Below are 27,785 nucleotides of genomic sequence, written 5' to 3'. Positions count from 1 at the left end.
ACAAAAAAGCAAGCAAAACAAAATGTCTGGAAGGAGGACAGTCAGAAGTCAACAAACATGCCAGCAAAATTCTTATCAGCAAGTGAGCACAGTATGTCTTGGCAACTGCTCACCCCTTAAGGTTCAGGATTCAGTGACCACTGAATCCCCAATGTGCTGCCTTCTAGATGCTGGAAGTCCCATTATCCTTGACCACTGGCCATGCTGGCTGGGAATGATCTGAGATAAAGGCAAACAACATCTGCAGGGCTACCTCTACTCCAAGCTTTTGCAACAGACTACAAAAAGGATGCTTAGCTGTTTCTTTCACCCAACTATGCTGTTTTATGGAGGCCGATCGTTGTGAACTGTACAAGTGCTTTGGCTCTAACTCTTGATCAAAACAAAGGCTGTACTTTCGGTAATTAACTTGGGCCTCTCTTTCCTCTCCTTATAAGCTGAAAATGCATCTGCCTTTCCATTTCATCTGGCAAAGAGCTCTGAACAATTCAAAGGTCTGCCTACATCTTCAACAAATTACCGTATTTTTTGCTCTATAAGACTCACTTTTCCCCTCCTAAAAAGTAAGGGGAAATGTGTGTGCGTCTTATGGAGCGAATGCAGGCTGCACAGCTATCCCAGAAGCCAGAACAGCATGAGGGATTGCTGCTTTCACTGCGCAGCGATCCCTCTTGCTGTTCTGGCTTCTGAGATTCAGAATATTTGTTTTCTTGTTTTCCTCCTCCAAAAACTAGGTGCGTCTTGTGGTCTGGTGCATCTTACAGAGCGAAAAATACGGTAGATTGGTTCGGTAAAAAGTCTTACCGTAACTATAAAATGGCATGCAATAGCCACCAGGGGGCACTTGGGACCATCAAATGATTAAGAGTCTAACGCATCAGGCAAAAAACACAAGAACGTTCAAATCTAGTGACATAGCAAGGAGCAATAACGCTTTCAGGCTTTATCACACTGCCTGCCTTTTGCTTGTTCTTCTGCCTTCAAACCAGGGCTGTCCTTCCTGTCCTGTTTCACCCACCAACCCACAACGAGGCAAAATGGGAAGGTGCCACCCACTTCACGGCTGATGTCCCTCCACCCAAGTCTCGCTTACTGAGGTTGCATGGCTGCAGCTTCTGGCAAGATCTCGTGGGAAGTCCACAAGATCTCACCAGAACTCAGAAGCCGAGGCCACTTCTCCTTGCTTCTCCAGTGAGTGGTGAAGCTGTTGCCTTCCTGATGTTGCGGAAACACAACTCCCATCTGCCCCAGCCAGCACGGTCAATGGTCAAGGATGATGGGAGGTGCAGTTGAGAAACAACTGCAGGCTCACAGGACTTTAGCCTTTCCAGATTTGGGACCTGCCTTAAGCCACAAACTGCCACTTAAAAAAACCAAAAACATTCCCCTACCTTTTTAAATTGCTTACCTGCCCGCTCTCTGTTCTTCCTATTTTCTCCTTCTCTTACCCTTAAACAACAAGGCTATGTTGGCTGGGACTGATGGTCCAGCAACATCTGGGGATCCAAGGGTGAAGAACCCCGACTTGGAACGTGTTGACGTTAAAGGCAGACGGCCTAACGATTAGGCTCTGGTATCAAGAAACCTAATAATGGGGGGGGGGGGGGAAATTGCAGGCACAGGAGATACAAGCACTTCATCCTATAATATCAACTGCGAGACCCCGAACGCAGCTTGCAAGGGTGCAAACGGACCGCGCGTCCCCCTCTTGTAGTGCTGGGTCCCTCTTACCACAATGGCACTAAACCACTGACCAGCCAGGACCCTTACTATTCTTTCTCCAGTGGTAAAACCCAAGCCCTACTCTGTGGTGCTCTCCTTGCTCAGTCTATGGCCATGCAGTTGTGCCTCATTCTTGTGGTGGCGGCAGGCACACACACACACCCCTTGTGAGTTCGGCTCTCCCTTCCAGGACCCATAAGAGCCCCTCTATTCCCTCTTCTACCCCACCACCCAGGGGCCAGTCTCCCCACCCCAGTGCATCAAGAGCACTTACTAAGCATGAAACCGCTTCACAGCACATGGAAGGCTTGGGCCTCCCCAGTTTGCAGTAGGAAAGCGAGCGAGCATAGGATAGACCAAGCGGTGCCATAGTAGGCCAGACATTTGCTTCTCAGCACACAAATAAGAATGGCTCCTCTGCCATATGCAAGACCCCTTGTGTGGCAAGTGTGCATGCACACACACCTTTAGGGATTAAAATAAATCTCTCGGCTTGTGGCCTGCTCAGCTCTTGTTGCTTTTTCCTGCGTAGATGGCCCCATAACAGGGGCACTGCTCTTGTCCAAGGATGGCTGGGCTGGGCTGCTCTGCTCAAGGGTGACGTGCCAAGGATCCGCCCCCTACACCTTCTTCTCGGTCTGCAGTGTAGTACTATTGGTCCTCTCTGGGGCTTCCCCCCGAGGGCGGGGCTGGAGATGAGCAGCATTCTCAGGCAAAGGTGGGTGGTAGCGATACCTGTAGCCATAAGCGCGAAGGTGGTAGCACAGGTATTCCAAGGTGTACATCAACTCTGAGCTCACGTAGTGAAAGGAGACGGCCAAGTCGGAGCAGCACTGGGGACCCTAGGAGGAGCAAAGGAAAACCAGGGTTAACTGTGGACCACGCAGCAAGCAAGGAAAGCCATCCCCTTCACTGTTGCTGTCTTTTTTCCATAAAGGCAAAGGTAAAGGACCCCTGGAAAAGGGACACGGGTGGCGCTGTGGGTTAAACCACAGAGCCTAGGACTTGCCGATCAGAAGGTCGGCGGTTCGAATCCCTGTGACTGGGTGAGCTCCCGTTGCTCGGTCCCTGCTCCTGCCAACCTAGCAGTTCGAAAGCACGTCAAAGTGCAAGTAGATCAATAGGTACCATTCCGGCGGGAAGGTAAACGGCGTTTCCATGTGCTGCTCCGGTTTGCCAGAAGTGGCTTAGTCATGCTGGCCACATGACCCGCAAGCTGTACGCCGGCTCCTGCAGCCAATAAAGAGAGATGAGCGCCGCAACCCCAGAATTGGTCACGACTGGACCTAACGGTCAGGGGTCCCTTTACCTTTAAAGGACCCCTGGATGGTTAAGTCCAGTCAAAGGCGACTATGGGGTTGCGGCGCCCATCTCGCTTTCAGGCTGAGGTAGCCGGCATTTGTCCACAGGCAGCTTTCCAGGTCATGTGGCCAGGAGGACTAAACCACTTCTGACACAACAGAACATTGTGATGGAAGCCAGAGCACACAAAAATGCCATTTACCTTCCAGCCACAGCGGTACCTATTTATCTACTTGCACTGGCGTGCTTTCGAACTGCTAGGTCGGTAGAAGCTGGGGCAGAGCAACGTGAGCTCACCCCGTTGTGGGGATTCAAACCGCTGACCTTCTGAGTGGCAAATCCAAGAGGCTCAGTGGTTTAGACCACAGCGCCACCAGCGTCCCTTTTCTTTCCATATGCCACAAGAAGCAGAAGTTACAACCAGAAGCCGCAGACTAATCTGAGGATCCTCTCACCGGAAAACCTGTGGTGCAATGGTGGCCCCTGCCTGCTTGCCTACAATATTGGTACAAAGGTTTGTGACACAGCCACAGATGTAACAAAGCTGCCAATCCGACTGCTGTTTGCCCAGTTCATCCTCCCTGCAATAACTCTGGAACAACCTGCACGTTGATCAAGAATCCGGTTTTGTGATCAAACTATGCATCCTTGATTCTAAGCTGCAGTTTTGTTATCTGAGGACCGATTACCCAATGGGCAAAGGGTTAATCCCCCTGTGCTGAATCCAAGTTCATCCCACGTGTTGGTCGAGCACACAGGCTGGTTTGCAGGTCAGGTGTGGTTGAGGACATGGGGTGATATGAGTCCTTCTGCTGAGACAATGGACTGCTCCTTCCTCTTTCCCTTACATCCATCTCAGCAAGCATAGCCTTTTATTTTGCTGTCCACTCCTACCATGTATGTATGTCGCAGGAAACCTTCATCCCATTACTGACTAAAGCTATAGCCTTGGTTGGATTAAGGAAAAGGGGCATAATAAGCTTCAGGAAGCATGAGGTTGGGGGATGGGTGGAACTGGTAAATGGCCTCCTAAAAGGGTCAGCCAACACAAAGCTCAGTGCCAATCATTCCTTTATAAGAACCCCACATGCAGAAATGCATGCTTATCAGAAATGACAGGTATTCTCTAAAGCCAGGAATGGAGAAGCTGAGGCCCTCTAGATTCTGTGGGGCTCCAACTCCCATCACCCTTAGCCAACATGGTCAACCGTCAGGGGTAATGGGAATTTGAGTCCATCATCCACGACCCCCTGTCATGCCAGCTGCACGATCCAATGAGAATAGGACTGGGTGTGCACTCTGCATCATCAAGAAAGAAGTAAAAATTGTGATTCTGCAACATTTAGCAAGCTGAACTAATTATTCAAATCAATATGTACATACTTGCTTATTTTGCAGAAGATATTCCTCACCGGACAGCAACTCTCCAAAGAATCTGGGTGTGTTTGGCAATGGACTCAGGGATTTAAAAAAAGTAATTCATTTATTAAATCAGGATTGGGGAAGCTGTGGCCCTCCAGATGCTGTTGGACTACAACTCTCATTTTCCCTGACCATGCTGTCTGGGGATGATGGGAGTTGTATTCCACCAATATCTGGGTTGCATTTATGTCCTCCCTTTTCCATGATGGAGCTCAAGGTTCCAAGTGTTCTCCCATTCAGCTATGGGTCAGTCCTAGGTCTGCTTAGTTTCAGCAGAGCGGCCACTTCACGCCCCTTCCGTTTGGGCTGTGAAAAATGGAAGATGGTGAAAGACAGGCTAGAACAGGCTTCCTCAACCTCAGCCCTCCAGATGTTTTTGGCCTACAACTCCCATGATCCCTAGCTAGCAGGGCCAGTGGTCAAGGATGATGGGAATTATAGTCTCAAACATCTGGAGGGCCGAGGTTGAGGAAGCCTGGGCTAGAAAAACAGAATGCTGGCAGGTGGGTGGCCACAACCCACCTGTAAAACTTGGCCCACAGTGGGCCATGGAGATAAGGACCCCGCCCACTGGTCAGATCCAGTTCCTTATCCCTGGTATTGGGGCCTGTCTGCCATGAGGTGGGCTGAGGTAGCTACCTCAGGCAGCAGAAGCCCTAGGGTAGCATCTCTGAGGGCAACCTGCCTACCCCAGCTCCACTGGTGAAGAAGCAGTGCTGGTTTCCAGTGAGATCTTGCAAGAATTTATACCAGGCCCCTGCCTGCCTGGTATAAATGAAGTTTCCAGAGAACAAACAGCCCAGACTCACACTAGGCAAAAAAATAATAATCTCCCTGAAGCAGAGCAATCCTGTTGGCTCTCTTTCATGCATCTCACAGCTAAACACAAGTTAACCTAATTACTTAATCCCCTTGGTCTTCTCAGTTCTCAGGCCACTCATATTTCGGGCAACTTTACCTTCCATATTCTGAACATTCTCCTTTTCTGACTAAGTACCTGTGAGTACCCCCTCATATATGCCACACAGATAAAAAGAAAGGAAAACCAAAGGTGGGATGGGGAGACCCTCTTTGCTACATCCTCCTGCATAAAGCAGGGCAAAGTGCCTAATGCTATTAACTCTATCACCTTATCCACAGGGGTGCCACAAATTGCTGCCGTCACAGAGAAACTTCCAACTGCTGAAAGCTCAGGGTGGAAAAACACGCCTTAGGAAAGGAATGAGACCAGGTTTCCTGAAGAAGTGAGCATCACTCACTGGGTAAAATCCACACTTCACCGACAGCTGGAGGGAAATGCTTTGGGAATGGCTGAAGCACACAGACCTCTTGCCTCTGTTAGAAAACCACATGAATCTGGGATCGTACCTCCAGAATCTTTCACCAATGAAAGGCAAAGACACTCTCCCTAACCAAAGAGCAAAGTGTCACCCCGGTCCCTACCGTTGAAGGTGCTTCTCCTAGCTATGGCATGCACAGGATTTATCAAAGGAGACTTCTGATTCGGGAAACATAAGGCCAGCTGCCTGCCAGGAGCTACCATGCCCCACTAACGACAACAGGCACCAGGATTGAATGCAAGTCCTGCACTGATGTAGGAAAGAGGATGTTTGTTGTTCTGGTTAAATAAATACCAGGAGTAGGTGAGAGCAGCAAATATTGCCCTATGAAAACGTTATCAGCTCTGACAGCTGCAATGCGTGAAGGAGCAGGTTGGGCCTTGATTATAGGTCACTTTGGCCTATTGCCATGCACACACTTAAAAAGGTAAAGGGACCCCTGACCATTAGGTCCAGTCGTGACCGACTCTGGCGTTGCGGCGCTCATCTCGCTTTATTGGCCGAGGGAGCTGGCGTACAGCTTCTGGGTCATGTGACCAGCATGACTAAGCTGCTTCTGGTGAACCAGAGCAGCACACGAAAACGCCATTTACTTTCCCGCCGGAGGGGTACCTATTGATCTACTTGCACTTTGACGTGCTTTCGAACTGCTAGGTTGGCAGGAGCAGGGACCGAGCAACGGGAGCTCACCCTGTCGCGGGGATTCGAACCACTAGCCTTCTGATCGGCAAGTCCTAGGCTTTGTGGTTTAACCCACAGCGCCACCCGCGTCCCTATACACACACTTACCTGGACGTAAAACCCATTGAAGTTGGACGGGACTTAACCTCAGAGCTAACATGAATAGGAGCTCAGGCTGTTTTCAGGTAGATAAACTCTCATCCATGCACACAAACTAAAGCCGAGAGGCAGCTGCTGCCTTGTTTAGAGGTCTAACTTCAACTCTCTTCAGTCCTAGCCAGCACAGCACTGTGTTTTTCTCTGATTGCTGATCTACTCCTTGACTCCAGCTCCTGACAGTTCAGCACTATGAGACAGGGCTGTGAAAGATGATTTCCTTCCTGATATGCTGCCCCAGAGCACAGGGCTTGGTCCCAGGTTCAACCCCAGCACCTCTCCTTTCCACTCTACCTTCCCTGCCCCTTCCCAAAACAGGATACGGCCACCTACCTCCACAATGGGGTAATAGCAGTAGTTCCAGTACCAGAAGCTTTTCGAGAACTTCTCCGTCAGGTGAGATTCCGGCACGAAAGGATGGAAGGTCTCTCTCCCCTCTGTGTCCCGCGAGTCCCCGGCCTCCACGCCCATCTTCTCCATGCACTGGCCCAGGGCAAGGTCCTCCACTGAGGTTGTGTGGCTGCACACCTTGGATTCAAAGCCAGCCACAAAGCGCCGCAGGGCCTCTTTGCTGAGGACGTAGCCGGCTCCCCCGCTCATGTAGCCTTGCTTGGCAAAGGGCCGGAAGCGCTTGCCAAAGTAGATGGGCCTGTCAGCGGTGTAGTTGGAGAGCAGCCACCGGAGGTTGTCCACCACCACAAAGGTGTCATCGTCGGCCTTGAGGAACCAGTCCGCCTGTTCCAAGTGGTGCTGATGCACGTACTGGAAAGCCCGGATGGTTTTCCAGTAGAGCTGGTCCCGGCCTTCCTTGGTTCCCAGCCCAACAGTGGGGAAGTTGTCGTCCTGCACGGAACTCATGAAGAGGACCACGTTGCAGTGGCGCGACCAAGTGGCCTTGACGTGGCGAGCCTTCGTCTCCAAGTTACTGGGGCCTGTCATCACCCAGCACAGGATCCGCACTTTGTCATATAGCTCTTCAGCCACACTGCTCTCCTCACCTGAGAAAGAGGAGGCCACAGAGTTAGCATATTCCACAATGGACACTTCCGGTTATAGGGTTTCTACCACGCACTTTGTTTATTTATTAAAGTATTCATAGACTTCCCTCTCACAAAACATCAGGGCTTCATATACCAACACAAAATCGTTAATTGAAAGTGGAGACAATAGAGGAACCTTTCCCTGTTTATCTGTCTGTTTGGCCACTCCTTGCAAGGCCCTTTCCACCTGGCCTAGGGAGCAGGGCCCAGACTCACCTGCTGGACTTCAGAGGCTCCTGGAGACTGGAGAGACATTGCCCTGTTGTGAGCGCTGAAGGCTGCTCCCTGCAAGGCCTTTTTCCACCTGGCCTAGGGAGCGGAGCCCAGACTCTCCCTGCTCTGCCTTAGACTCCTGGGAGACCAGAGGCACATTGCCCGGCTGTGAGTCCTGAAGAGCCCAGACTCACTGGAACAAACTCTGGGGTTGGGGCAACTGTTGAAAATGGTTTTAAATGTTTTTAAATAGTTTTTGTTGTTGTTTTTTTGGGGACGCGGGTGGCGCGGTGGGTAAAACCTCAGCGCCTAGGACTTGCCGATCGCATGGTCGGTGGTTCGAATCCCCGCGGCAGGGTGCGCTCCCGTCATTCGGTCCCAGCGCCTGCCAACCTAGCAGTTCGAAAGCACCCCCGGGTGCAAGTAGATATATAGGGACCGCTTACCAGCGGGAAGGTAAACGGTGTTCCATGTGCTGTGCTGGCTCGCCAGATGCAGCTTGTCACGCTGGCCACGTGACCCGGAAGTGTCTGCGGACAGCGCTGGCTCCCGGCCTCTTGAGTGAGACGAGCGCACAACCCTAGAGTCTGGCAAGACTGGCCCGTACAGGCAGGGGTACCTTTACCTTTACCTTTAAATAGTTTTTAATCTGTGGCTTTTTAAATTTTGGTTTTTTGTTTTGTTTTTGCTCTGTTGGGGCTGGGGATTAGTTTAATTTTAGTATAATTGTTATTTTTTAATTATTATTAGTTTCTACTGTTTTATTGGTTTATTGTATAGTTTGCATTCTGTTCTGAAGGGGAGACGATCAGGGCTCCCTGGGAGTGAGCCCCAGCCAAAAGAATGGCTGGGGCAGGTTCCATGGGGGGGGGGGTGGAGATGAACTGGGACACCTGCTCTCAGTGATCACAGGTAGGAGGCCCTCGGTGCTGGACCTCAGTGTCCAGGCTGAATGATGAAAGTGGAGACACTCCTTCAGGTATACAGGGCCGAGGCCGTTTAGGGCTTTAAAGGTCAGCACCAACACTTTGAATTCTGTTCAGAAACGTACTGGGAACCAATGCAGATCTTTTAGGACCGGTGTTATATGGTACCAGTGGCTACTCCCAGGCATCAGTCTGGCAGCCGCATTCTGAATTAGTTGTAGTTTCTGAGTCACCTTCAAAGTTACCGCCAAATAGAGTGGAAGACATACTTCTAACCAGTGCTTTTTTCTGAGGGTACATAGGGGTACACATACCCTTAAACGTTTTGTGAATCTTTGTACTCTTGTCCATTTACTGTATTTATTTTTCCCAGTTTGAACTATAAAATGGTGATTTTTCTTGAGTCAAAATGAGAGTACCCCTAAACATTTTTTTAGAGGAAAAAAAGCACTGCTCCCACCTAAAGGCCCTTATTTAGATTTCTTTGTTGCACCACTAAGGAACCTGCATCCTTCCTGACGTTGTTGCACTCCCAGCTCCCATCAACCCCAGTCAACATGGCCAATGACTGGAGACCAATGGAGTGGTAGTCCAACAGATTCTTCCCACCCTTTTGTTATAGGAATTCTAAGGTCTTATATATATAAAAATGTTCATAAATGTACAAGGCAAACACATACGTAAGTATATAAACCACGTGTCTGAAATAGTACAGGAGAACAATCCTAAAGCCATTTTGTTTGACTCTCCCAAATTTACCTCAAATATTTCTCTGCAAGGAGGAAGGAAATGGGAAAAGCTTTCCAATTGTCTTTGGACTGTAGGGGCTTACACGTCCCTGTAAATACAGTCTGGCAAGTATCTGTTAAGCTGAGAACAATATCAATATGTGTAAGGGTTTCAGGAACTAAAGGGACGTGGGTGGCTCTGTGGTCTAAACCACAAAGCCTAGGGCTTGTTGATCAGAAGGTTGGCGGTTTGAATCCCCGCAATGGGGTGAGCTCCTGCCAACCTAGCAGTTCAAAAGCACGTCAAAGTGCAAGTAGATAAATAGGTACTGCTCCGGCGGGAAGGTAAATGGCGTTTCCGTGCTCTGGTTTCACCAGTAGCAACTTAGTCATGCTGGCCACATGACCCGGAAGCTGTATGCCGGCTCCCTCGGCCAGTAAAGTGAGATGGGCGCCGCAACCCCAGAGTCGTCCACGAAAGGACTTAACGGTCAGAGGTCCCTTTACCTTTACCTTTCAGGAACTAAGTATTTACCATCTCAAAGGAATGGCCAGGCTACCAAGAAAAGGCAATGTGATAAGGCATTATCGTGTATTGTGGCAGACAGGAGAAAAGCAACACACTCAAATTTCTGCTGAGGACCACCTCTTTCTGTGATGTATGTATGATGTTTTGGGGGGTGGTCTTGAGCTACAGGGGAGGCAATTTCAAAAGTCTGTATAAGAGCTTGCACACCAATGTTCTGGGTTCCTCTCCTGCCTCCCTGTGTGGGGGAGTGGGGGACCCTGTTGCAACAGTTTAATAAAGATCATGCTTAATAGCTGCTTTGCTTCTCAATATTCTCTGGTTGACCTCTGTTATTTTCTCCTATCGATAGAGAACCTACTTAAGGACTCTATATGGGCTCTTGGATACCTCGTATGGGATAAAGGAGCAGTATTTCTCTTATAACACTTGCCTCCCTCTCATCTCCAGCAGAGACATCACCTTGCCAACAAAGGTCCGTATAATTAAAGCTATGGTTTTCCCAGAAGTGATGTATGAAAGTGAGAGCTGGACCATAAAAAAGGCTGATCGCCGAAGAATTGATGCTTTTGAATTATGGTGCTGGAGGAGACTCTTGAGAGTCCCATGGACTGCAAGAAGATCAAACCTATCCATTCTGAAGGAAATCAGCCCTGAGTGCTCACTGGAAGGACAGATCCTGAAGCTGAGGCTCCAATACTTTGGCCACCTCATGAGAAGAGAAGACTCCCTGGAATAGACCCAGATATTGGGAAAGATTGATGGCACAAGGAGAAGGGGACGACAGAGGACAAGATGGTTGGACAGTGTTCTCGAAGCTACCAGCATGAGTTTGACCCAAATGCGGGAGGCAGTGGAAGACAGGAGTGCCTGGCGTGCTCTGGTCCATGGGGTCACGAAGAGTCGGACACGACTAAACGACTAAACAACAACCACAAGCCCTCCAGCCCTTACCTTCCAGGTGCGGGTGTGCCACGCTGAAGAGAGCTGATCTATCAACAATCCACTCCGGGTCCTTGTAGCCACGCGGCAGCTGGGAGCCAAGGCGTGGGGGCCCTTCCCACGTCAGGTTGCCCATGAGGTAGAAGGTGCTGACAAAGCCAGCGATGAGGCCCAGGTGGAATGCCAACAAGGAGCTCTTGGAGCCTAGGAACCCCATGGCCACCTGCGGCCGGTGTCAGGGGTGGAGGACAGGAAGAGCAGAGTGCTTCATGTGGCCTGTAGCAAAGGGAAGACAGAAGAATAAAAGTGAGGGGCCTTGCCTAGAGATATGGCCACTCTGCTCCCAGTGACAGCCAAGGAGTTAATAGATCCTCATAGAAACCATGTTGGCTGAAAACTATTTATTTATTGGATTTTGCTGTTACATAGTGCTCTCAGAGGCCTCCCCATCTAAGGGAAAGTTCAGGTCCACATCAGCTTTGCTTTAGCAATGCTGTAGAACAGGTGTGCAGAGGGTCCCAGGTTTAATCCTTTGTATCTTCAGGTATGGCAGGGAGAGACTGTAATCTGAAAATCCTAGAGAGAGCTGCTGGCAGTGTTAGAAATTCAGATATATTATCTAATTGCCAAATGGCACCTTAAATATACCTCCTGGCACCTCCTGTATACCTGAAGGAGCGTCTCCACCCCCATCGTTCCGCCCAGACACTGAGATCCAGCACCGAGGGCCTTCTGGCGGTTCCCTCATTGCGAGAAGTGAGGTTACAGGGGACCAGACAGAGGGCCTTCTTGGTAGTGGCACCCACCCTGTGGAACACCCTCCCTTCAGATGTGAAGGAAATAAGCAGCTATCTTCTTTTTAAAAGACATCTGAAGGCAGCCCTGTTTAGGGAAGTTTTTAATATTTAATGCCGTATTGTTTTTAACTCTTGATTGGAAGCCGCCCAGAGTGGCTGGGGAAACTCAGCCAGATGGGCGGGGTATAAATAATAAATGCCCATCAGTGTAAATAGTACTGAGCTAGATGGACTACTGCTTCGGCTGCTGTGGGTTAAACCACAGAGCCTAGGACTTGCCAATCAGAAGGTCAGCGGTTCGAATCCCCGCGACAGGGTGAGCTCCTGTTGCTCGGTCCCTGCTCCTGCCAACCTGGCAGTTTGAAAGCACGTCAAAGTGCAAGTAGATAAATAGGTACTGTTCTGGCGGGAAGGTAAACGGTGTTTCCGTGCGCTGCTCTGGTTCGCCGGAAGTGGCTTAGTCATGCTGGCCATATGACCCGGAAGCTGTACGCCGGCTCCCTCGGCCAATAAAGCAAGATGAGCGCCGCAACCCCAGAGTCGTCCGTGACTGGACCTAATGGTCAGGGGTCCCTTTATGTTCCTAGTAGAGCACATCTATTGATTTATTTTAATTTCCTGCACTGATAGCCACCTTTGTTCTCCAAGGAGCTCCAAGTGGCAGACGTGCTTCTCTCTCTCTTTTGAGTGGGGATTCGAACCCTGGTCTCCCGGGTCCTTGTGCAACACTCGAACGTAACCACTATGCAACATGCACCTCGTTCTTTTCCCCTTTTATTTTGACTTGCTTGGCCACGGTCCCCGCTCCACTCCAGGATGCACTGCACCAAGGGTTGCTGTTTTAATGAATTGCTTAGTCGCTGGCTGCTGGCAGCGGTTACAAACCCAGCTCCATCTATTATTAATCAGTTCAAAGTGACTGCTAATTAATCCCTTGGCCCCAGAGGACTTAATGAACTAATTGCCCAAAGAGTTGGCAGAAGTGGCGGCCCTCGAGGCAGGAAAAGGCAGACGGCACCATGGAAAACTCTTGTATGCTGGGGGATAAATATTAGGGCTGGAGGCTAGATTCCAGGGTTTTGCCAAACTGGGAGCCCTCCAGATCTTTTGGACTACAACTCCCATCAGCCACCACAGCTGGGCCCAGATATTTGGGACTACAACTCCCATCAGCCACCACAGCGGGGCCCCCCCCCCCCGATATTTGGGACTACAACTCCCATCAGCCATCACAGCTGTCCTAGTTTGTTATGTGCCACGTATAGTTGAGGGAGTATTAATATTATTATTATTTGAATTTATATACCGCCCTATACCCGGAGGTCTCAGGGCAGTTCACAATGTAAAACCACAAAATATATAATCAAAATTAAAAACAACAACCCAATTAACCCCTTGTAGCAGGCTTGCAAGGAGTGGCCGAGAAGAACAACTCAGGAAAGCGGCCTCAAGAGACAAAATGTGACAGATTCATAGAAACATAGAATCATAGAGTTGGAAGAGACCACAAGGGCCATCGAGTCCTACCCCCTGCCAAGCAGGAAACACCATCAGAGCACTCCTGACATATGGTTGTCAAGCCTCTGCTTAAAGACCTCCAAAGAAGGAGACTCCACCACACTCCTTGGCAGCAAATTCCACTGTCAAACAGCTCTTACTGTCAGGAAGTTCTTCCTAATGTTTAGGTGGAATCTTCTTTCTTGTAGTTTGGAACCATTGCTCCGTGTCCGCTTCTCTGGAGCAGCAGAAAACAACCTTTCTCCCTCCTCTATGTGACATCCTTTTATATATTTGAACATGGCTATCATATCACCCCTTAACCTCCTCTTCTCCAGGCTAAACATGCCCAGCTCCCTTAGCCGTTCCTCATAAGGCATCTACAACTCCCATCAGGCCCAACCAGCATGCCCAGTGGTCAGGGATGATAAAACTTGTAGTCCAACAACACTTGGAAGGCTACAGACTCCCTTAGCCATTCCTCATAAGACATCCTTTCCAGGCCTTTGACCATTTTGGTTGCCCTCCTCTGGACACGTTCCAGTTTGTCAGTGTCCTTCTTGAACTGTGGTGCCCAGAACTGGACACAGTACTCCAGGTGAGGTCTGACCAGAGCAGAATACAGTGGCACTATTACTTCCCTTGATCTAGATGCTATACTCCTATTGATGCAGCCCAGAATTGCACTGGCTTTTTTAGCTGCCGCATCACACTGATGGCTCATGTCAAGTTTGTGGTCAACCAAGACTCCTAGATCCTTTTCACATGTACTGCTCTCAAGCCAGGTGTCACCCATCTTGTATTTGTGCCTCTCATTTTTTTTGCCCAAGTGCAATACTTTACATTTCTCCCTGTTAAAATTCATCGTTTGTTTTGGCCCAGTTCTCTAATCTGTCAAGGTCGTTTTGAAGTGTGATCCTGTCCTCTGGATTCTTCTTTGACTCCTCCTGCTCTCATTAAAAAATGGAATGCAGGAGGGGGAAGATGAAACAACGAAAGTGGTGGGGGATTTGGTACAAGTGCTGGGCAGAAGTCCAGAGGGAAAATGTTCCCTTCATGCTTCCCTGGGTCAAAAAATGGATCAGACTCCCAAATTTATTTTATACCCTGGCACATGAGCATAGCTAGGAGGGCAGGGTGGCAGCTGCCCCCCTCCAAATCAAGTAAATAAATAAAAATACTTAACTGACCAATTGCGTTGCAGATAACTTGGTTCTGCTCCCCCCACATAAAGCCTGCCCCCTCCAAATAAACTATAAAATAAACCCTGGCTATGGCCATGCCCTGACAGCGGCCTAAACCCCAACAGTTTCCAGGGCAATATTGTTTCGGCATAATACGAACAATTAAAAAAATCATTTTTATCACGTATTTTATGTTTTTATATTGCGGTTTTTATCTTGTGAACCGTCCCAAGACCTGCAGGCATAGGGTGGTATACAAATTTACCGTAATAAATAAGAATAATAGCAATCGCCTTACAATCGTTACAATGGCATTAAATAAGATATTTGCCCTAGTTAGAAGGAAACTGAGCCTCTATGAGCAAGGGATTTTATTTATTTATTTATTTATTTATTTATTTATTTATTTATTTATTATTGGGGGGAGAACGCCTCATGAAATAATTTTTCTCTGTCTGCAGACAGGACCACAGGTCTTCTTGTCTGGAACCTGCGGCCCTCTTTCCCACCAGACATTTAAAGCACTGTTATATCGCTTTATGGCTTCCTCCAAAGAATCCTGGGAACGGTAGTTTGTTAAGGCTGACAAGAGTTGTTAGAGGACCCCAGTCCACCTCTTGGAACTGCAATTCTCAGAGTGGCTTAATCCCTCTTCCCAGGGAACTCTGGGGAACAAGGGCCTCCTCATGACACTCCGCACCCTTAATGAACTACACTTCCCAGAATGCTCTGGGGGAAGCAGTAATTGTTCAAGTGGTATAATAGTGTGACAGGGTTAGCTCCTGTTGCTCTGTCCCAGCCTTCTGCCAACCCAGCAGTTCGAAAGCACGCCAGTACAAGTAGATAAATAGGTATCACTGCAGCGGGAAGGTAAACTGCGTTTCCATGCGCTCTGGTTTCCGTCACAGTGTTCCATTGTGCCAGAAGCGGTTTAGTCATACTGGCCACATGACCCGGAAAGCTGTCTGTGGAAAAACACTGGCTCCCTTGGCCTTAAAAGCGAGATGAGCGTTACAACCCCATAGTTGCCTTTTGACTGGATTCTACCGTCCAGGGGTCCTTTACCTTTTTACCCTAATAGTGCTTTAAATGTCTGGGGCAGATGTGGCCTGAATTTATTCTCCCCTGCTGTCCAAGGTGACTTATAGGTTGGTTGGACAATGCAAGAATCAAGCCAAGTGGCCATTTCCCCCCATGGTCAGTACAGTGTTTTTGGCAGAAAGCCCAGTAATGTATTTAGTGGGAACACAATCAGTTATATGGCAGTGAGATGGGGAGATAATCTGACACCTCTCTCTCTCTCTCTCTCTCTCTCTCTCACACACACACACACACACACACACATTTTACACTTGTCTTACACATGAGATAAAAAGGTAAAGGTAAAGGTACCCCTGCCCGTACGGGCCAGTCTTGACAGACTCTGGGGTTGTGCGCCCATCTCACTTAAGAGGCCAGGGGCCAGCGCTGTCCGGAGACACTTCCGGGTCACGTAGCCAGCGTGACATCGCTGCTCTGGCGAGCCAGAGCCGCACACGGAAATGCCGTTTACCTTCCCGCTGGTAAGCGGTCCCTATTTATCTACTTGCACCTGGAGGTGCTTTCGAACTGCTAGGTTGGCAGGCGCTGGGACCGAGCAGCGGGAGCGCACCCCACCGCAGGGATTCGAACCGCTGACCTTTCGATCGGCAAGTCCTAGGCGCTGAGGCTTTAACCCACAGCGCCACCTGCGTCCCTTTTACACATGAGATAGCTTCTCCTAAAAACCATCACTAACTGAAAGGGAGAAACATCTGATCAGACCCAAACATTCTGTTGTTGGGGGCAGGGAGGAGAGTGTGAATGTTTAGTAACAATCTAGGTTTTATCCACACTCCCAAACTGCTTCTCCGCAGCCCCCAGCTAGTGAAATTCTACGGAGAGCCAGTGGTTTGCCAAAACACATCACCGGGAGAGGTTTCCATAGCAACAGAAGGGACATCTCTCAGCCCAACAGAAAGCCAGGCCCAAGCGACAGAGGATGGAGACGAGCCCCCTCTTCTGCATGCTAAAAGGACACTTTATGCAGACTAATCACTCTTTCATATCTCTACCACCTTATAGAGTAGCCATCAGGGGGATAAAAGGACAGATTGTTTTCTCTTTCTCCATTCTTTCAATGCATCCATGCTTAAGAACAGAGTAAAAATTGGATTCCATGTTCGGGGCTGCAGGACCGTCAGTCCAGATGAAGGCTGCAATCCTAAACATACTTTATTTAAGAACCTAAGAAGAGTCTTGCTGGGTCATCTTGTCTAGCATTCTGTTTTTACTGTGGCCACCCGGATGCCTATGGGAAACCTCAAGCAGGACCGCACTCCTGCCCCATTCTGGGCTGCATCAATAGGAGTATAGCATCTAGATCAAGGGAAGTAATAGTGCCACTGTATTCTGCTCTGGTCAGACCTCACCTGGAGTACTGTGTCCAGTTCTGGGCACCACAGTTCAAGAAGGACACGGACAAACTGGAACGTGTCCAGAGGAGGGCAACCAAAATGGTCAAAGGCCTGGAAACGATGCCTTATGAGGAACGGCTAAGGGAGCTGGGCATGTTTAGCCTGGAGAAGAGGAGGTTAAGGGGTGATATGATAGCCATGTTCAAATATATAAAAGGATGTCACATAGAGGAGGGAGAAAGGTTGTTTTCTGCTGCTCCAGAGAAGCGGACACGGAGCAATGGCTCCAAACTACAAGAAAGAAGATTCCACCTAAACATTAGGAAGAACTTCCTGACAGTAAGAGCTGTTTGACAGTGGAATTTGCTGCCAAGGAGTGTGGTGGAGTCTCCTTCTTTGGAGGTCTTTAAGCAGAGGCTTGACAACCATATGTCAGGAGTGCTCTGATGGTGTTTCCTGCTTGGCAGGGGGTTGGACTCGATGGCCCTTGTGGTCTCTTCCAACTCTATGATTCTAGATATTGCTGGACTACAACTGCCTTTGTCTCTAACTAATAAGCATGTTGGATGAGACTGATGGGAGCTGGAGGCCCACAACACCTGAAGAGCCACAGGCTTCCCAGCCTAGCCCAAGGACCTTCAACCTAACACGCCCCATGTGGGTGCCTGAACTGCAGAGGCAGCTCTTATTCCTGCAGAAATTCATACCTACAAACCTCAGCAAGATACCTCAACTCTTGGAAGGTGAACTTGTGGATGCCTCCCAAAGCCCTGCCCAGCTCTTCACATGGGTTCATGAGTACCTCAGGCCAGGAATGGACTAGAATAGTTTTGCTTAACCGGCCCACTCCCATTTCCATGGTATTTGACAAAGGATAACCCAGCTGAGGGGATGCGGGTGGCGCTGTGGGTTAAACCACAGAGCCTGGCTTGCCGATCCGAAGGTCGGTGGTTCGAATCCCACAACGGGGTGAGCTCCTGTTGCTCAGTCCCTGCTCCTGCCAACCTAGCAATTCGAAAGCACATCAAAGTGCTAGTAGATAAATAGGTACCACTCCAGCGGGAAGGTAAACGGTGTTTCCATGCGTTGCTCTGGTTCGCCAGAAGCGGCTTAGTCATGCTGGCCACATGACCTGGAAGCTGTACGCCGGCTCCCTTGGCCAATAAAGCGAGATGAGCGCCGCAACCCCAGAATCAGTCACAACTGGACCTAATGGTCAGGGGTCCCTTCACCTTTACCCAGCTGAGGTCTATACACACACGCATGCACGCATGCACACACAAACACACACACGTGCTTGAAACCGCTTTCAAATCACAAAACATAAAACCAGAAGAGGTAGCAGTTCAGTCAGTTGTCAGGACAGATTCAATGCACAACATGAATTGGCTTTCAAGTTTATCACCATACACCTAGCCATGTCACAGGTCATGTTAGTGGCCAGTCTACAAAGACTGGATCCAACAAGTCTATCAGCACTGGAGTGACCAGGCCTGGCTCTATTTATGCACTCGGCAGTTGCATGGATAACATTTTGAAAGCAAATAGAGCTTATTGGGATTTAACCTTTCACCGCTGCTGTGCTCCTACGATTTCAGGTGGAAGACATTCCTAGTTCTACCTGGAGATGCCAGAGGTTGAACCTTCTGCTTGCAAACCAGAGGATAAACCACCGAAGACAAGCAGGCCCTGGGACAGCAGCTCCACAGTACACTGCTGTGTACGTTGGTGTGGCAAACTGGTATACAACCAATGTTAAACCCATCCAGGTGCCCAGTTCAGCATTCTAGCACATCCACACTGGGACTAGGAAGGCCAATTCAAGGTTGCGTTTGGCTCTTCCAGTGGACTTGCTGCATTGTGCATTCAACATTGCTTTATGCTTTCATTGCATCACCGTTATAATCTTAAAATAGTTTTCATTTAACTTCTTATGCATGACTTAGAGAAGTTCTTTTTTTAAAAAAAATAATGTTTATTACCTTTTCCAACAATTTAGACACTTCAAAAAATAAAAACAATACAATACAATTCAAAAAAACAACAACAACACTACACTACATTACACTAACAAAACACTAACATTAAACTAACAAAACAAAACAAACACAATTTAAAACACATCAAATAATTTCAATATCTTATCTTTCATTCACTTATTTCCACGACCTCCTCACACCTCCCTTTTCGTATTCCACTTCTATTAATTTTTTCAGCAATTCCTTTCCATCTTCCTCTATTTTTAATCCTATAATTATCTTAACACATTCTAACCTTATTTTCCCTTTAATACTCTATTAATCTATTTATCCTTAATTCCTTATAGCATTTCTACCAAAGCCGTATAACTTCATTCCAACATTTCCCTAGCATTCATTAATTTTACAATATTTCCGTAAATAGTCTTTAAACTTTTTCCTAGAGAAGTTCTTTTATGGGTTGAAAGGTAAATAACTAAGCCAAGTTCCTTGCATTCACCCTGGAAAGCCAATGAGCACGTAGCAAAGGTTGCTCCCCAACAGCTTCCAGGGGTCAGTGGAACCAGACACACCTTGTCCTTGCACATCGCAGGGCCCAGGATCAGATGCCCCAAAGCAGCACATTCAACCCCATTTTATAGTTTTACAGGGCCAGTGTAAGGAATAAGCAACTATTGGCAGTGGATAGGGTCACTCAGGGAGCTTGTGCTACACACCACAGGTGTGGCAAATAGCTGTGATCAAAAGGGATCTATTAGCAATCCGGGCATCTAAAAAAAACACAGCTCTCTAGAATTAAAGGGACTAACATACATTGTTTTGTGCCCACCGTCCCTGTTGCTAGGACCAGAAGGAACAAGGGTTGCAGAGACAGAACTAATTCTGATTCTCACGGGACCCCCCAAAAGCAGGTCTCTGCGAGGGAGGGAGATAGAGAGGTGGAGCTTCTTTCTCCCCCACCTAAGCAACAATGAGAATGGAAAAGGGGGAGGGAGAGTTACGGTGCAACTGAAGGCATGCCTCCTCCGAAGTCTGCACCCTGGAGATCAATGGGGCTTACTTCCATGTAAGCGCGTATAGGTTGCAGCCTTGCAACAGACACACAAGCCTTGCACCCTTGATCCACCCAGCTCACCACTGCCGACTCTGACCCGGGGTATTTTTTGCTTTAGCAGAGGGGGGCGGCATTCCCTGCCCTGGAGAAGCAGGGAGTCTAACCTGAGACCATCTGCATGCCTGGCAGTCGGTGCTCCCGGACGTTGAGCTAGACTCCTCCAGAGGGATTACAGGAGATAAAAGGGGAGAGATGGGTTTGCTACACCTCTGAGCATCTCCGACTGGGACCGCGATGAATTAGGATGCGGAGATGGGCGGCGTAGGAAACCCTGGAGCATGCAGGAAATTGCTCGGCGTTACCTTTTTTTTTGCACCCCCCAGATGCACCGATTAGGAGAAGGTGGAAATCAGGCAGCAACTCCGGCTACGATCTTGCTCGCGGTGATCGAGGAGCCACAGCGGCTACCCTAGCCGGCCTCCGGGCTCGCCCATTGGCTGAGAGGTCGCGACTCCTCTCCCGATTGGTGCGCTTGCTCCTCCCCAAAAAAGCATGCAGACGCTGAAGCGGCCGAGCCCGGGCAGGGGAGGGCAGGGGGCGTGGCTACGGCTGCTTTGCCCGCTGGTCTGGAGATGACGCGATGCATGGGGGGTGGGGGGTGGGGGGGTCCTGGTGGGCGAGGGTCTGGTTTGGGGATTGCAAGCCAGCATGGACGCAAGGCCCCTCGATCTTTGCGGCTGTGCTGCTGTAGCTTTGTTGTTGTTGTTGTTTAGTCTTGTCCGCCTCTTAGAGCCAGTGTGGTGTTGTGGTTAAGAGCGGTGGACTCGTAATCTGGGGAACCGGGTTTGCTTCCCCGCTCCTCCACCTGCAGCTGCTGGGTGACCTTGGGCCAGTCACACTTCTCTGAAGTCTCTCAGCCCCACTCACCTCACAGAGTGTTTGTTGTGGGGGAGGAAGGGAAAGGAGAATGTTAGCCGCTTTGAGACCCCTTCGGGTAGTGATAAAGCGGGATATCAAATCCAAACTCTTCTTCTTCATGACCCCCTGGACCAGAGCACACCAGGCACTCCTGTCTTCCACTGCCTCCCGCAGTTTGGTCAAACTCATGCTGGTAGCTTCGAGAACACTGTCCAACCATCTCGTCCTCTGTCGTCCCCTTCTCCTTGTGCCCTCCATCTTTCCCAACATCAGGGTCTTTTCCAGGGAGTCTTCTCTTCTCATGAGTATTGGAGCATCAGCTTCAGGATCTGTCCTTCCAGTGAGCACTCAGGGCTGATTTCCTTCAGAATGGAGAGGTTTGATCTTCTTGCAGTCCATGGGACTCTCAAGAGTCTCCTCCAGCACCATAGTTCAAAAGCATCAATTCTTCAGCGATCAGCCTTCTTTATGGTCCAGCTCTCACTTCCATACATCACTACTGGGAAAACCATAGCTTTAACTATAAGGACCTTTGTTGGCAAGGTGATGTCTCTACTTCTCAAGATGCTGTCTAGATTTGTCATTGCTTTCCTCCCAAGGAGCAAGCATCTTTTAATTTCATGGCTGCTGTCACCATCTGCAGTGATCATGGAGCCCAAGAAAAATCTCTCACTGCCTCCATTTCTTCCCCTTCTATTTGCCAGGAGGTGATGGGACCAGTAGCCATGATCTTCGTTTTTTTGATGTTGAGCTTCAAACCATATTTTGCGCTCTCCTCTTTCACCCTCATTAAAAGGTTCTTTAATTCCTCCTCACTTTCTGCCATCAATGTTGTGTCATCTGCAGCTTCTGTAGCTTAGTTCAACACAATGGCTCAGCCCTGTAGAATAATAATAATAATAATAATAATAGCAGAGAGCACTCTTCTGATCATGTGCAGAGCGCTTTCCCCTGGATTCGGATGAGAATCCTGAAAGCACGTCGGCCTTTTCCCACGCTTGTGCCAGATATAATCCTTCATGAGGTGATACAGGTGCGTGTCTGTGAAGGGACATAGCTGTCAACTTTTCCCTTTTCTTGCGAGGAATCCTATTCAGAATAAGGGAATTTCCCTTAAAAAAAGGGAAACGTTGACAGCTATGGTGAAGGGAGGCGAATTTAAGTAGCAATTTTCCATGAGCAATCAGTACAAACACATCCCGCCAGAGTTAAAAGGGTGTTTTGCGGGGTGGGTGGTGGGGCGGGTGTTACAAGAAAAAGCATGCTTAGCACTGCCACTTTTCCTTAGGAAGAAAAAGTTGTCATTGCACCTCTTAGGATCATAGGAATGTAGAGTTGGGAGCCCGAGGGTCTTCTAGTCCAAGCCCCCCCCCCCACCTTGCAGGGCAGGTGGCCCGAATGGGGATCACCTTGGCATTCACGCTCAAGCCATCTAAACTGACACTCCTGATCGGGATTAAAGCTGCACATCAGTTTCCTGCCAAAATAGAATCCTCACCTTTCAAATGTACCCCCTTCAAGGACAAAGGACAACCGTAGGTACAGTCACAAGTACACCCTTTTTGAATTATGTGGTTTTATGTATCAGGACATAATCACAACCATCTGTTCCTTAGCCGGTCTTAATATTAGGCAAATACAACCTCACCTGTCTGCTACTTAGCCTCTTCATTCCTATGGAAGCAGTAAGGGTGTATTTAGTTTTTCACAAAAGGCTTCTCCATTATGGCTTTATATTTGTTAAATAAAGCATAACACAGTATAATACGCCATGTGTTGTTGTTCATCAGTAATAACAACAACATAATACGACAGAATTCAAAGAGGGTGTACTTCCTTTTTCCATGACTGTATGCTCCCTCATTTTGCTCTCTCTCTCTTAAAGTAAAAGTTCATTTTATTACAACAGAAACAAAACCAAGATTTAGATACCGGTAACTTTCTTCCTGTTATACATGGTTGTAAAAGTTTTACAATTTCGCTTCTAAGTTTGCAATACTGCTCCAAGAAACCATATAAATCCTTCCTTATAGCCCCCATAAGTCTCTGCTCCTAACTCTCTCCTACTGACCAAGAAGATAATTTCTATTTTTAAAAAGCAAAACATGCATACTCTGGTACATTCCAAAGTGCCTCACCACAGATTCTCAGGGCTTCTACTGTTTTTCATGATTTGTCTAAAACCACAAGATTCCCTTAACTTCAGTATCAGGCTCAATCCACAGTGAACCATGGGGGGCATGTTTCGTTCTTGCATTTACATCCTGCCATTTCTCCAGAGAGATCAAGGCACCATGCAAAATCATGCATCACCACCATTTTATCCTCTCAACAACACTGTATACAGTATACTGTGGCTGCAATCCATACCACACATTGAGAGCACATGACTTTCCCAAAAGAATCCTAGTTTGCCCCTCACAGATCTACCATTTCCAGCACCCTAAACCAGGCATCCTCAGCCTTCGGCCCTCCAGAATGTTTTGGACTACAATTCCCATCATCCCTGACCACTGGTCCTGTTAGCTAGGGATCATGGGAGTTGTAGGCCAGGGGTCGGAAAGGTTTACCTTGCCTGGGCCAGTTCACTCCAGCGGAGATCCCTCTGTGGGCCAGATCGCGCACGTGCGATTTCTGGCGTCTGCGCAGATGCGATTTCTGGCACCTGAGCATGTGCAGACGTGATTTCCGGCACCGCGGAAGCGAGTCCCTGTGCTGGTTTAGTGCAGTGCACAGGGATTTGCCAAGCGTGCGGCTCGGTTCGGGGTTGGCTCGTGGGCTGGTTAAATGACCCCCATGGGCTGCTTGTGGCCCATGGGCCTTAGGTTGCTTACCCCTGTTGTAGGCCAAACCATCTGGAGGGCCGCAGGTTGGGGGTGCCTGCCCTAAACCAACTTTGTTGTTGTTTAGTCGTTTAGTCGTGTCCGACTCCTCGTGACCCCCTGGACCAGAGCACGCCAGGCACTCCTATCTTCCACTGCCTCACACAGTTTGGTCAAACTCACGCTGGTAGCTTCTGTTGACTATGAAGGCCACTCCATCTCTTTTACAGGATTCTTGCCCACAGTAGTAGATATGATGGTCATCCGAACTGAATTCACCCATTCCCATCCATTTTAGTTCACTGATGCCCAGGATGTCAATATTTATTCTTGCCATCTCGTTTTTGACCACATCCAACTTACCAAGGTTCATGGTTCTTACATTCCAGGTTCCTATGCAATATTTTTCTTTACAGCATTGGACTTTCCTTTCGCTTCCAGGCATATCCGCAACTGAGCGACCTTTCGGCTTTGGCCCAGCCGCTTCATCAGCTCTGAATCTACTTGTCCTCTGCTCTTCCTCAGTAGCATGTTGGACGCCTTCCGACCTGAGGGGCTCATCTTCCAGCGTCATAACTTTTATATGCCTGTTGTCTTTGTCCATGGAGTTTTCTTGGCAGGGATACTGGAGTGGCTTGCCAGTTCCAGTTCCCATAATTCATTGGGAGAAGTCATGTGCTTTAAATGTATGGGGTGGAATTCAACATGGCACTAAGTGGGACAGGTGTGTGGGGTCCGCTTGCGCAATGGGACTTGCCCCATATCTTCCCCCAGCATGCCCCCTGGCCTCCTAAACCTGTTCTGTGGTTTCCCTCAATCTCCCCAGAGCAGATTTAGGGGGTACAGAGGTGTGCAGGGGAGAAGTCCCATTGCACCAGTGAACCTCTGTGTGCTCATGTAACAACTTATTTGAATCCCACTCGTGATGTCTGTGCAGCCACAGGGAGACAGCAAACAGGCTGACACATAAGTGACTTTCGCAAGTTCACTCAGTGAGTTTCACAGCCCTGGTCCTAATCCAACACTCTCCTAACAACTACTGCATACCTCCAACATTTCTCAGATGAAAACAGGGACATTCTGTTCTACAACTGGAAGCTTCTCCCATGTTTGATCTCCCTCACACATGCGAGGGAAGGGATTGCGTACAACACCTTCAACAGATAAATGGGATGAAATAAAATTTTAACTGTAAGTTGCCTTGAGTTCCTGTCAAGGAAAAAAGGCAGGATATAGTAATACTAATAATAACGGAAACTGTGAGAATGACCAGGAACATACCAGAGAGTAAACTCAGTGGGTCTTAGTTTTGAGTAAAAATGCTTAGGATTACAGTGTAAGGCTGTACAGTGGTACCTCGGGTTAAGAACTTAATTTGTTCTGGAGGTCTGTTCTTAACCTGAAACTCTTCTTAATCTGAGGTACCACTTTAGCTAATGGGGCCTCCCGCTGCCGCCACGCCGCCACTGCGCAATTTCTGTTCTCATCCTGAAGCAAAGTTCTTAACCCGAGGTACTATTTCTGGGTTAGCGGAAGCATATGTAACCTGAAGCGTATGTAACCTGAAGCATCTGTAACCCGAGGTACCACTGTACAGTCTTTACCCAGTTATCTGGGAGTAAGCTCCATTGAATATAGTGGGATTTACTTCTGAGTGGACATATAAGGGCTTGCAGTGTAAGGCTCAATTTACAATAAAGGAATAAACACACCACGTGTTCCCTTAAAAAAAATAAATGGCTGGCTGCTGAAGCATTGCAATTAAATAATTTTAAATGGATTGGTGACATTTTCCTTCAACATTACGCATAGGAAGGGCTTTGTATGCCAACTTCACCTTTCCTTTATTTGGTGCATTTTATTTTCAGTATGAGGGACGCGGGTGGTGCTGTAGGTTAAACCACAGAGCCTAGGGCTTGCCGATCAGAAGGCTGGCGGTTCGAATCCCCGCGATGGGGTGAGCTCCCGTTGCTCGGTCCCTGCTCCTGCCAACCTAGCAGTTCGAAAGCACGTCAAAGTGCAAGTAGATAAATAGGTACTGCTCCGGCGGGAAGGTAAACGGCATTTCCGTGCGCTGCTCTGGTTCGTCAGAAGCGGCTTAGTCATGCTGGCCACATGACCCAGAAGCTGTACGCCGGCTCCCTTGGCCAGTAAAGCAAGATGAGTGCCGCAACCCCAGAGTCGTCCGCGACTGGACCTAATGGTCAGGGGTCCCTTTACCTTATTTTCAGTATAATCAGGACTCCATTTTTGCACCACACATACACACACAACCCCACACAGAGCAAAGGCTTCTGTTTCCAAAAAGAATGTGTGCATGTTTCTGATCTCTCCACCACTTTTGAGACATGGAAGGGAGGAAAAATGAAAACCAGGACATTCTGGGATCAAATCAGTAACCTGGATGGCTTCTGTCCCTGGAAAATCAGGACACTTGGAAGGCATGCTGCTCCATATGGAACCAGGGCACAAAAGGGAAATCAAATGAGAATGCTTAGTTGGCTTGAGTCTGTGGCAACATGTGCTTTGAGATGCCTGAATTCAGAGATCTCTGCTTCCAGGGTTTCAGGCATATAGAACGAGGAACTGTATCCTGGAGAGCAATGACGCAGAAAAAGGAAGCAGATATTTTATGGAACAAGTATGACATCAATATATTTGCTAAGTGTGGCAAGAAAAACTAGCTTTTCAGCTAGTTCAGGTACAGAGAGCAAACAGCACAAGAATTTTCATCTCCTTCCCCCACCTCAACAAACGGGGAAACGGGGACATCTTAGGACTTGTAAAACTAAACAGTTACTCGAGAGTTCGAACAGAAGTAGCTTTAAGCACTGGGAAAGGATCTTTACATCTCATTATTCTGAGCTAGCATTGAAAGATATGGGACTGATTCGTAATGGATGAACTTACTTTGGCCACCTCATGAGAATAGAAGACTCCCTGGAGAAGACCCTGATGTTGGGAAAGATGGAGGGCACAAGGAGAAGGGGGCGACAGAGGACGAGATGGTTGGATAGTGTTTTCGAGGTTACCAGCATGAGTCTGACCAAGCTGCAGGAGGCAGTGGAAGACAGGAGTGCCTGGCGTGCTCTGGTCCATGGGGTCACGAAGAGTCGGACACGACTAAACGACTAAACAACAACAACACCAAAGCAAATAATTTTCTTCAGGGTAAAGCCAAAACACAAATATTTTCTAGGTTGCTCTGTATCTATTGCTGTAAACAAAAATTGTCCTTTTCCCTTATGGGGTATCCAAGAGCCCATATAGAGTCCTTACATTGGGAGGAGAGAATAACAGAGGCCAACCAGAGAATATTGAGAAGCAAAGCAGCTAGTATGCCTGATCTTTATTGATCTGTTGCAACAGGGTGCTCCTCTCACCCGCAGGACGTTTTGGAACTTGAACGCCGTAAACCCAGAAGTAATTGCTTCGGTTTTCGAATGCGCCTTGGAAGTTCAACCAGAAACGCGACTTCTGTATTGAGTTTCCGTACTGAGATTTCCGTTTTGAGTTTTCGGTTTACGAACATTTTGGAACTCGAACGGTCTTCCGGAACGGATTACGTTCGAAAACCGAGGTACCACCGTATATCTTTTTTGTTTGCTAAGCGACATTATATGTTGCTATGTATTTGTGAAAACTGCTCAGTATTGGCGAAGAGTTTAAAAAAAGGAGTTAGGGCAACATGAGCTAGAAAGAGCATGGGAGGGGAGAGAAGAGAAAGATAATGTTTTTGTTGCCATGGGAACAGCCAAAATTACACATGAGCCTTGAGCCTTATTCACTTATTTACTCCACACGTAAGAGGAGCCTGCTGGTTCAGGCCTATGGTCCATCCACTGCAGCATCTTCTTCTCACAGTAGCCAACAATATGCCTGTGGGAAGCCCTCAAGCACAGTGTTGCCATACATTGAGGAATTCCCAGACATTCCATCTTTTGGGAGTCCTGCGGTTTCTTTTTTAATTTTTTTTTTATTCAAAATTATAACAAGACATATTATCCAAAAACATATCATCCTTGTTTCCCCCGCCCCCATTTTTCCTCCCTTCCCACCCCCACACAACCCCCCCCCCCCCGACTTCCCTCAGTTCCAGTC

The 27,785-nt window shown here is 48.4% G+C and overlaps 2 protein-coding genes across 6 annotated transcripts in view; one reads left to right on the top strand and one right to left on the bottom strand.

The window, feature by feature from the left end:
- Positions 1 to 27,785, top strand: part of LOC307210707 (claudin-34-like) — a 219,286-nt gene that overhangs the window by 76,794 nt on the left and 114,707 nt on the right. The window lies entirely within an intron of this gene.
- Positions 1,200 to 27,785, bottom strand: part of LOC307210698 (glycoprotein-N-acetylgalactosamine 3-beta-galactosyltransferase 1-A-like) — a 41,656-nt gene continuing 15,070 nt past the window's right edge. For 2 of the 5 annotated variants that reach the window (XM_079966834.1, XM_079966832.1), the window contains exons 2-4: positions 11,011 to 11,274; positions 6,957 to 7,621; positions 1,200 to 2,564 (exon numbers count right to left, since the gene is read on the bottom strand). In XM_079966834.1, coding sequence (XP_079822960.1) covers positions 2,343 to 2,564; positions 6,957 to 7,621; positions 11,011 to 11,215 — 1,092 coding nt within the window. In that variant the 5' untranslated portion in view covers positions 11,216 to 11,274 and the 3' untranslated portion in view covers positions 1,200 to 2,342. Of the gene's footprint in view, positions 2,565 to 6,956; positions 7,622 to 11,010; positions 11,275 to 12,552; positions 12,576 to 16,253; positions 16,427 to 20,306; positions 20,385 to 27,785 lie in introns of those variants that run through there. The other 3 variants (XM_079966831.1, XM_079966833.1, XM_079966835.1) reach the window with 3 other exon arrangements.

Source organism: Podarcis cretensis (genome assembly GCF_951804945.1).
Source record: "Podarcis cretensis genome assembly, chromosome: 2".
NCBI classification, from domain to species: domain Eukaryota; kingdom Metazoa; phylum Chordata; class Lepidosauria; order Squamata; family Lacertidae; genus Podarcis; species Podarcis cretensis.
Note: the sequence above shows the minus strand (reverse complement) of the source record. Positions and strands in the feature narration are given on the sequence as shown.